The sequence below is a fragment of the Lactuca saligna genome, chromosome 9 (genome assembly GCF_052625555.1).
Source record: "Lactuca saligna cultivar CGN05327 chromosome 9, ASM5262555v1, whole genome shotgun sequence".
Lineage (NCBI taxonomy): Eukaryota > Viridiplantae > Streptophyta > Magnoliopsida > Asterales > Asteraceae > Lactuca > Lactuca saligna.
Genome location: NC_136425.1, coordinates 154,400,973 through 154,412,799, shown reverse-complemented (window position 1 = coordinate 154,412,799; position 11,827 = coordinate 154,400,973). Strand labels below are relative to the sequence as shown.

General features: G+C 38.6%; 1 protein-coding gene across 1 annotated transcript in view; it reads left to right on the top strand.

Annotated features, from left to right (window-relative positions):
• The first annotated feature begins 257 nt into the window (after positions 1 to 257).
• LOC145015825 (cyclic nucleotide-gated ion channel 4-like) overlaps positions 258 to 11,827 on the top strand; it is a 31,587-nt gene continuing 20,017 nt past the window's right edge. The window contains exon 1 of the mRNA XM_078974300.1: positions 258 to 875. Within this exon, the coding sequence (XP_078830426.1) occupies positions 381 to 875 (495 nt within the window). The 5' untranslated portion in view covers positions 258 to 380. The remainder of the gene's footprint in view (positions 876 to 11,827) is intronic.

Here is an 11,827-nt window from a genome sequence, read left to right as displayed (position 1 = left end):
ATTTAAAAATGAAACTAATAATATAGATATTAAATAATTAAAAATAGAAAAATATTGTTGATTTAACTAGTTCGAATAGCATGTAACTAACACTGCATTTTTTTTCACCACCCTAATAGTTTAATGCATTCCAAGTGATAAGTTCATTCTGAAATTGTTCTAGTATTATTTTAAGAGAAATCCAAAAAATATATTTAAAAAAAAAAATCTATATTACACATTTACACCTCACTCCTAACTCCTACCCTCCAAAAAAATCTCTTCATATATTCCCTCTGCCCTCTCACTGACTAAACCCCATCCCTAATTCCCCTCTCTCTCTCTCAATCTCTCACACACAGTGAAGGTGAAAACACACGCACATATACATACTCACATACATGGCTACCAGACATGATTTTGCAGATGCATACAGTACAGATACCAGTGAGGAAGAAGAAGAAGATGTTGAAGAGGAATCCAAAGATTGCAAAGAGCTCATTCCTAGCACGTGCCCACCACGTGGGAGGGCGTTTCTGGACCCAAGATCCGAATGGGTTCAAGAATGGAACCGGGCGTTCCTTCTGGTTTGCGCCACCGGTCTGTTCATTGACCCACTGTTTTTCTACACACTCACCATAAGTGAACCATGCATGTGTGTCTTCGTCGACGGGTGGTTCGCCGTCACAGTCACGGTTCTCCGGTGTGTTACCGACGCCTTACACGTGTGGAACATGTGGTTGCAGTTCAAGATGAGCAGGTGGTGGAGATCGCCGCACCACCACCGTCGATTAAGCCATGACGATGACATTGCACGTAACGTCGCCGCTCGGATCATAACCAAGGCCAAGAAAAGCTTCGTTTTTGATCTCTTCGTAATCCTCCCAATACCCCAGGTTTGATATATGCCTTAGAAATTACTTAATTAAATACCACACTAGGAAAATGGAATAAGCATTAAAAAACCGATTTTATATCGTTAATGTTGGGAGTAGGATGGAAATATTTTGAATATATATATTAACCATGGGTTCTAACTAAGACACGTGAAAAATGAACAAATACGTTATGCATATTATATATGAATTAAGTCATTTATTACTTTAATTATTTGTGAAATTAATAACCACATTAGAGTAAACCAAAGAAGCAATAAAAACATGATTCTTATATCATATGCTAGTCAGTTAATGTAGGGAGTGGGATGGAATTTGGATGTATAAACAAGTTAACATCGTGTTTATGACTCATGAATATTAAACATAATATATATTCATTATATACAAAGAGTATAAGCTTAATATGACTTGAATTCATCACGAAATTATTTTATAATAACTAGGGGAACTAGGGGAATATATATGCTGCGCAAATCTAATTATTCAGTTTATAAACATATACCCTAATAAATGACGTCAGCAATTTTATTTTTATTTTTTGCAGTTTGGTTAGAATGAGGTTTAGATTTCTTTTGTCGAATTAATATCTAAGATTTATTTAGATTTTTCTACATTCCATGTGAACAAAGTCTAACATGTAATTAAAAGGTTGAACGAGTATTTCTTCAATTTTTTTTTTTTTTTTTTTTTTTTTTTTTTTTTTTTTTTTATATATGAAACAAACTATAGTTTGCTAATTAATACAAGACGCAAATCGATTTGTATTCACAAGAAGTGTGTATCTTTGTACAAAGGAAAGGACATGGATCAATAATATTGTCTATTAAAGTGAATAAATATATCAAACAAAACTGAATAACAAAAGTGAAAATAAATGATATTTGAGTTATTTGGTTTTTAGTTTACCTAACAAAGTATATTTATTTGGTCTGGTTTTATTAGATTTTTATTATTTTAGTTATACCGAAAAAACAATTAAATATACAGTACTATTATATTTTAGTTTTCATAAATTAACGTTTGATTTTAATTCTATAAATTTATTATCAATCCTTTTATAATATCTAACATGTTAACCTATGTTTAGTCTAATTACTTATTAACCTCTTAGTGCTTCCATTCAATTATTTTTTCGAACAACAAATACACTATTTTATTAAAAACAAATCTTGGGCAACAACATATATATACTCAACAGAAGCATGGATGACATTTTTCTATTTGGACTATTTAATTATGGAGTTGTTTTTTTATATCCTGTTAACTTCTCAAGGATGATTTTTCTATTTAATTTTTATTTAATTTATAAATTTGGTTGTTCTTTTTATTTGGTTTAATTTGAATTTGTTTTAACTTGTAAACTAGATTGGAGATGATCCCTTCTGTTAGAAATTGGGGTATAGTAAAGCTTGAAATTTGTGTAAAACACTTTCAGATTAAAGTATTTGGGTGATATTCTCAATATTCTTTAATCGGATAAGACTCAGAGAGATAAGAATTTAGAATGTTTTGATGATAGTTTCGTCTGTACCAGAAAAATGAGACCAAAACCAAATTTATGATCTTTCTCTGAAAACTGTCATATGATAGTTTCTAACTGTTATAAACTATAAAAACTGACATAAAACGGAAGTTTGGATAAGGGTCAAACAATAGTTAATTATTTGAAAATACGATTTTCGAACCCAGCCAGGGGCTCTGCCCCTTGGACCCCACTCCCAGGGGCGTTGCCCCTGGACCCCTGTTCGTTTAGGGGTTTCGCCCTTAAATGACAGTGTACTTTGAAAACTTGATTAAACTTAAACAAGTGTGTACTCCACACCTTCCTTACTTGTTTAATATTTATCAAGATCACCTTTGATAAACAAAGTAATCTCATTACACTTAAATAATATTGATGACAACAAATCACCAACACCTTCTCTCCGGTGAGTGTTCAATAGGGGCTTTCCATCTTAAAAGCCTTCCTTCTTACTTGCTTGCAAGAAGGCTTTCTTACGTAAACTTGTAATAGACTTTTCATTTATTTGTTTTAACCAATAAACCAAATCAAATAAAATAAAACAGATTAAACTGAATCTTATTTGGTTTGATGATAATTAATTTATAGATGTTAAAAAACTGATAACCAACCGAATAACAACTGTAGTTACAACAAAACTGTTAGTTCGAATAACACCTGTAGTTACAACATAAAGGTTAGTTTTTTTGTAGGGACCAAAAAGAAGTTCAATGCCTTTTTGTAGGAACATTTAACTCGTTTTGAAATCAAATTTTACTATTTTTTTAACATCAAGAGTTGTATACAAAACTAGCTAGCAAAAAGCTAGAATTATTTGAGTTTAATACATTCCCATGAAGGGCTATAACACCAATCAAACCAATTAAAAAATATTAAAGTTTACAAAAAAAAAAAAAAAAAAAAAAAAAAAAAAAAAAAAAAGAGAAGATTTAGCCTAAATAATATCTACATTCAATCACCCCTCCTCCATCATAAGATCATTAAAAATGCTAAAGGTTAATTGGCACTAAACTCCTAATATTTTACCTGAGTTTGACTCATTCTCATTACATCAGCAATCTACTTCGACCATTTTCCACAATTTTTTTCTTCCACCACTCTCTTATTTAACCATGATATATTGATTTCTATATGTTGTTTAATTTCCAAAAATCAATTATCCCATATGAGTTCTAATCAATTCAAACATATGGAATCCAAGTAGATAAAAGTTATAGAACTTAGTTGATGGGAACTCAATCTTTGTAGAAGAAGATGTCAATTTGATTCCTGTTATGATGTCTTAATTTGATGGAAAATCACATGGGATGGGATAGTAAATGGTGTTCTTGAAGACCGAATTCGTGTCTACGAAAAAATAGTCAGTAAGAAAGAGAACCATGCTTCACCTTTTTTGTATATATGAGACATCTAAGGGAAATCAGATTCCCCCATATATTTATACTTATAGTTACTTTCATCAAATAACAATTATATAAGATGGGGTACTATTTATGTCATATTGACATGGTTGTTATCACAACATGTAAATGTAAAAACAATCAAATAATTATTACAGGAATGGTCCTAATGCGACGTCAACAGAAGTATTCCAACACTATATAATTGGTTTGCTATTTTAACATAACTGTTGATACCTTATCACGTTAAAAGTTGGTAGCAATATCTTATTAATACCCTCCAAGTGACTATGAAGTCCTTTGAATCGTATAGCTTGACAACATGTTGGAGCAAATTCTACGTATTTGGGTTATGTCTAGAATAATTAAGCTCAACAAGGCTAGTGGATATAGATCTTCAATTGGGAGAGATATCTACATGATATGCATATAACATGATTTATTATTATCTTTGACTTACAAAGTAATTGTCTGTTACTCCCCACACTCAAAGTGGGATGATGGCCTGCCAACTTAAGGGTAAATATTTGTATATTTAACCATGAAGATAAACGTCTCATTACAATATCCTGCCAACTTGTATACCATAGGACAAGCCTTTTGACGCTCTAGAGTGCCATTAAAACAAATTTTATGATAAAATCTCACATCCATCGGATAATATTAACATCACTAGGTTATGGTGCAAGTTTCAATTCTTTTTATTCAATTTTTTTTTTTTTGTCATATGTCATCCTATTTGGTTTTTTAATTAATATCATGTCACTTTTCTATTTATTTATTCTTCATTTTAAATTTTAAATTTTAACTTTGTCATTCTAATTACATTAAATTAATAACATTAGAATAAAAATTAAAATAAAATTAATATGGATTATAAGATCATGTATTTATTTAAATCAACGATTATAATTTTATATAACTAAAAAAATACATCTTAATTAATAATTTATATAAAATAATTTATTAATAACTTTGAGTTTTACTATTTACTATGAAAGTTTACTTAGTTTTATAACTATAGTTCCCACAAGTTATAAACTAATTTATAGTAACGGCATCATTTTTTCAAGCATGAAAATTTGCCAACTACGATCTCCTAAGGCCTTAAGATGTAAATTAAGAATAGGAGTATAGAGGCAACAATATAGGAAAGAATGTATTTAGCCATTTAAGATTGATTTTGATGATACCAAGTTTATTTTGGGTGGTTGTTGAAAAATGGAAGGTTGCGGAGAATAATAGTTTATCAGAATGGGCAAAGGGTAAATATTTATATAGGGTGGGATAGGTTGATGGCATTGAAGTAGGTTGGGATGAGATAGTAGTGGTAAGGTCGGAGGGGTAGTGTCAAATTTGTTGCGGTCCACGTAGAATTTACTTCTTCAAATTTTTTTCATTTAAATGATATTGGTTGCCACATTTGTTATATTTTAGATTAATTAGTTTAAAAAATTAAACATTTCAAATATTATATTTTTTAAAAAATTAAAGTTTCATTAAACTAGAAAATAAAAAAAAAATTAAAAAAAAACATAGGATTTCAAACTAAGAACCTAGAAACCACAAAAAAAAAAAAAAAAAAAAAAAAAAAAAAAAAAAAAAAAAAAAAACATAGGAATTTAAATAATGAAACCTAGATATTGTATTTTTTTCACCACCTTCTCTTTTACTTTCATCCTTATTTCTTTTTCATTCGATAAGAGTACTAGTGGCTCTCGTTAAGATCGTTATGACACGGTAAATAGATAGGTTGATCGCTTAAAATGGGTAGTAGACACTACCAAAGTGTAAATTTTGAGGTGAATAAATAGGTCGATCGTTTTGGCTTTGAATGAAATTTGGTGAACAATGTGTGATTGGGTTTCTGTTTTGGGTGTTTTCTTTTGGTTTTTTAAGTTTTTGGATTAGAAGGAGAAGCCATAATTTTCACAAAATTATGTTGTTTGAGTGAACAAATAAATAAAGTGAAGTGAGATGAAATATGGTATGTAAACGTATTTATATAGTGATAAAAGTGAGATTTTTGAATTTTTTTTTAAAAAAATGGAAATTTAACCAACTCCAACGTTCAAAAAAACTTCAATTCCTCCAACCACCTTTCTCTCTCATCGGTGCATTTCTGTCGAATTGCCAAACCGAGCTTTGCATGCCGATCGAGTACTCAACCAGATGTTCGTTGAGGTCGCCAAGTGGATTGCTGAGCCAACTCCCACACTCCTACCAACCAATAGAGGTTGTGTTGTTGCATAAAAGATATTGGTAATGGTTAACATACAATGATGGTTGGAATATGGTGTTATGAGAGGTAGTTATAGATAATGTAAGGTACCGAAGAAGGAACTTTTTTAGGTAGACGACTATTTTAGAGAATGAAAACTATGAATCAAATGTGACATGTCGAGAAATAATGATGGCAATGCCTCAATGATGTAACACCCAAATTTTCAAAACAATTTTTACATTTTCCAAAAACATACTTTCATTCATAAATATTATAAAAATGGCATTGTATCATATAACAACCACAGAAACACAACCAAAGATCATAATACATAAAAACTCCTTGTGTGTGTACTGATCATGCGGGCGCCTTCCCGCGATCCTCACTAGTACCTGAAACACATAACACAACACTGTAAGCTTAAATACTTAGTGAGTTCCCCAAAATACCACATATAACACATATTAGCCACTCGAGTCTATAACTTTGTGGACCCTCTGGTCCTAACTCTGTGAACCTTCCGGTTCTAACTCTGTAAAACTCTAGAACATACACAGCATAAATAATGTAGAAATAATTCAATGCATCACAATCACATAGATAGCATACAAGATACACTGTCATATAACTCTAATTACCACTCTAGCTAAAGTATAATAAGAAGACTCACCTCGGGTAACTCGATAATCTCGAACTCTGTAAAAATCTAATCTAGCCTCCACCTAATCATACAAAATAAACACTCTTAATCAATACGTCTCTCAAAGCTAGGTTATTCCCTCTCTTAGTACTCTCAGAAGGGTGAAAGACCATTTTACCCCTCTCATGGCTCAAAGACCCTAAAGTTGACCAAACCCTAAAAGTCAACAAAAGTCAACTCTCCGGGTTACGCTATGCGTACCAAACATGTATGTTGGGCGTACCCGGTGTCCTCACAGAAACGGGGTATGCGACTCATTACACCATGCATACTGGGATTACACCCCGCGTAACTCCCAGTTTCAGACTCCTTAGCTTTTAGGGTCTTAAACAGTTACGACACAAGTCCAACTATTAGATCTGACCATCCCTAAGCCTCTTCATCCATAAAGTTGGTGACTTTAAGCCTTTTCATGGCTGGACAAGTCACTAACACCCATAACATTCCATTCCCAACCATAGAAAGCTCATAAGTCAGGCATGACCCCATAACAACGACCAAGTTGGGATTTTTATGGATCTATAACACAAATATCACTGAAATGGGACAAATCTAGATCCATGGAGTTGATTACACTCATAAAGTCTCTACCTTTGGTACTTTTAACCGTAGAAATGGTCCATGCAACATCAAACCAAATAAAGAGTAAAGTTTTGAACTTTATACCTCTAGATGAAGCTCCTTCTTCTGAAGATCCCAGATCCTAACTTGCACTTCAAGCCCTAGCCTCCACAAGCTCCTCTCCTTCTTCTTCACTAACACACCAAGGAACTTTTAGCTCAAAAACACTCACACTCAAGCTAAGGACGATGGAAGGCTCTCTTAGGGTTTCACTTTATGATATGGAGGCTGAGAAATGAGTCTTAGCATCCTTTATATAGTGTACAAGCCAAATATTAGGGTTTGCATCTGGGCCCGCTACGCCCAACGTACCCAAGCGAGTCTGCGTCCAACTTAAGCGCATGAGTACATGCAACGTACGCCCCAATACGCCCAACGCACTCGTTTGCTACAAAAACTCATTCCAGGGACTAATCTTAACAACTTAACAAAAGGGAAGGGTTAAATAGCTTTACCTGATTTTCAGGATGTTACAATTCTCCCCCGCTAGAACCAGACTTCGCCCTCGAAGTCTCATGCCGAAAAAAACTCCGGATGTTGCTCCCGCATCTCTGACTCCAGCTCCCAAGTCAGCTCGGACCCCTTCTGATGCTGCCACTGGACCTGAACTAAAGGCACTTTCTTGACCTTCCGGTCCAAACTCGTGATCGGTCTCTCAACATAATTCAGGCTCACGTCCACCTAGATATCCCCCAACGGTACCACTGCTGACTCATCGACTATACACTTCCTCAGCTGTGACATGTGGAAGGTACCATGGATTTGGCTCAGCTCTGCAGGTAGCTCCAAACGATATGCTACCCTGCCCACCCTCACGATCACCCTAAACGGTCCAATGTATCGGGGCCCCAACTTGCCCCTTATCCTGAATCGGATCACTCCTTTTCAAGGAGACACTTTCAAGAGTACAAAATCTCCAACCTGAAACTCGAGCTCGGATCGTCGCCTATCCGCGTAACTCTTCTGGCGACTCTGGGTCGTCAACAACCTCTGTCTAACCTGCTAAATCTGCTCGGTCGTCTGAAGCACTATCTCGGTGTTGCCCATCACTCGATGCCCTACCTCTCCCCAATAGATGGGAGTCCGGCACCTTCTCCCATACAACAACTCGAAAGGAGGCATACCAATGCTTGAATGGTGGTTGTTGTTATAAGAAAACTCAGCCAAAGGCAGATAGGTGTCCCAACGTCCTCCAAAGTCCAACACACACGCCTAAAGCATGTCCTCGAGCGTCTGAATCGTCCGCTCACTCTGTCCGTCCGTCTATGGGTGGTAAGCGGTACTGAAATGCATCCTAGTACCCAACTCTTCATGGAACTTCTTCTAAAACCTGGAGGTGAAACGCACATCTCGATCTGACACAATCGAGATCGGTACACCATATCGTGATACCACCTCCCTCACAAACACCTCTGCCAGCCTCTCTGCGGAAGAGCTCTCACTGATAGCAAGAAAATGAGCGCTCTTTGTCAGCCGGTCGACGATCACCCAAATTGCATCGACGCCTCTCACAGTCCTCGGCAATTTGGTGATAAAATCCATGGAAATCTATTCCCACTTCCACTGGGGAACCTCAAGTGGCTACAACTTGCCATGTGGATACTAGTGCTCGGACTTAACCTTGCGACAAGTCAAGCACCTCTCTACAAACCACGTCATGTCCCTCTTCATACAGAGCCACCAATAGTCTCTTTTAAGGTCCAAATACATCTTAGTGGCCACAGGATGGATCGAACACCTCGACATGTGCGCCTCCTCCATCAAAATGGCACGTGCCCTGCCCTCATATGGCACCCAAATCCAGCCCTGGAAGGTCATAAGCCCCCGGCTATCGGTAATGAACTCAGATATCTGTCCGATCACCAGCTCTCGCTTGCGATTCTCCGATCTCATGGCCTCTACCTGGGCCTCCCGAATGGTGTCCAACACCGGAGTCATCACTGTCAACCTCAAACAAACATCTCGTAATGGGGTACTCTCTGACCTACGGCTCTAGGCATCGGCTACCACGTTAGCCTTGCCCGAGTGGTACAGGATCTCACACTCGTAATCATTTACCACGTCCAACCATCTCCTCTGACGCATGTTCAGGTTGGGCTGATCCATAAGATAGTTCAAGCTCTTGTGATCCGTATATATGGTACACCGAACCCCATACAAATAGTGATGCCAGATCTTGAGGGCGAACACCACAGCCCCCAACTCCAAATCGTGGGTAGGATACCTCGTCTCATGAGGCTTTAGCTGCCTCGATGCGTATGTTATCACATGCCCTCTCTGCATCAGCACCGCACCCAGTCCCGATATCAACGCGTCACAATATACCACAAAGTCCTCCATTCCCTCCGGAAGGGCCAATACCGAGGCTTCGCATAATCTCTGGCGAAGTGTCTCGAATGAGGCCTACTGCTCTGGTCCCCAACTAAATGCTACGTCCTTCCGGGTCAACTTGGTGAGAAGAATCACAATCTTGGAGAAATCTTTGATAAATCTACGATAATAGCCGGCCAGCCCCAGAAAACTCCTGATCTCTGAGAGGGATCTCGGCACCTCCCAACTCATCACCGCCTCGATCTTGGTCGGATAGACCAATATCCCATTCTGGTTGACGAGGTGTCCTAGAAACTGGACCTCTCGTAACCAGAAATCGCACTTGGAGAATTTGGCGTAAAGCCTCTCTGATCTCAGAACTCTGAGGATCTCCCTCAAATGCTCCTCATGCTACTCTCTAGATCTCGAATACACCAATATATCATCAATGAACACGATTACCGAACGATCCAACATCGGCCTGTACACCCTGTTCATGAGGTCTATGAATGCCGCCGGTGCATTTGTGAGCCCGAAAGGCATCACCACGAACTCGTAATGCCCATAACGAGTCCTGAACGCTGTCTTCTGGATATCCTCATCACGCACCCTTATCTGATGATATCCATACCTCAAATCAATCTTGGAGAACAAAGACGCTCCCTGCAACTGATCGAACAAATTTTCGATCCTCGGTAAAAGGGTAACGGTTCTTGACCGTTAGCTTGTTCAACTCCCGGTAATCAATGCACATCCGGTGTGAACCATCCTTTTTCTTGACAAAAAGGATCGGCGCTCCCCACGGCGAGCTACTCGACCGTATAAACCCTTTTCCCAGCAGCTCCTAAAGCTGCGAGGATAACTCTTGCATCTATGGAGGTGCAAGGCGACAGGGCGCCTTGGCGATAGACGCTGCCCCTTGAACCAAATTGATACGAAACTCCACCTGCCTCTTGGGAGGCACACCCGACAACTCCTTGCGGAAAACATCAGAGAACTCACGTACTATCGGGACCTCATCGACCGACCTCGGTCTCTCTGCACCTACTCTCGTATCCACCACATAAGCCATAAACCCAGTACAGCCCTGTTGTAGACTCTGCCTCGCTCTTGTGACTAAACAAAATGCTGACCCAGAACGGGTACCCTAACCATAAACTGTAAGAAATCCCCCACTAGGGTCTCATATGGTCACCAGATGTCGCTCGCAGTCGATAACCTCTCCAAATCTACTCAACCAATCCATGCCCACAATGACACAAATATCTCCCATAGCAATCAGGACCAAATCAATTGGAAACTCAACTCCGAAGATCTCGAGTACACATCCTCGAATTACATCTGTGGCATACACTGCTCTCTCGTTAGCTATGGAGACTCGCAAAGGTCGACTCAACGCCTCTCAACGGATACTGATGTCCTGACTAAAGGCTAACGATACAAAAGACCGACTCGCACTCGAGTCAAATAACACCAAAGCAGGCACAGAACACACAAGGAAAGTACCTACGCATAACATAATATAAACACCATATCATAAACATGATAGAAAATACGTGAAAGAATACATACCAGCCATAACATCGGGCGTCGCGCGGACCTCCTTTGCGGTCAACTAAAAAGCTCTCCCTCGTGGCTTCGGTGCCTCGGCCTTCACCCGCCGGCTCTCGGCCTTTCGGTGTCCAGTCTGGTTGCAGTGAAAATAGACTGCAAATCCCTTGGGGCAATCCTTGGCCATATGCCCCTCCTTGCCACACTTGTAGCAAGACCCTACTCTACACACTCCTTCATGACCCTTGTCGCACTTGCCATAAGTATGGCCCTTCTGGTTCCCTGATCTCGAATTGGCGGGCTTGGCCCCCTTGGCTGCCGGCTGGGACTGATTTGGTCGTCGATCCCTCCCCTGAGTCTCCGCCTCCTCCCTAACCCGAGTCTCTAGCTCTATTTCCCGCTTCCGAGCATTTGCCTGAAGCTCGGCAAATGTTCAATATGACGAGTTCGCCACCAACTCTCGTATGTCCCTACTTAGAATACTCAAATACCGACTCATACGTGCCTACTCGGTAGACACGTGCTCAGGGCAGAACATCGCCCTCTCTTGGAACATCCTAGTGATCACGGTAACAGACTCAATACCCTGCTTGAGGGTCAGAAACTCCTAGGCCAAACGGT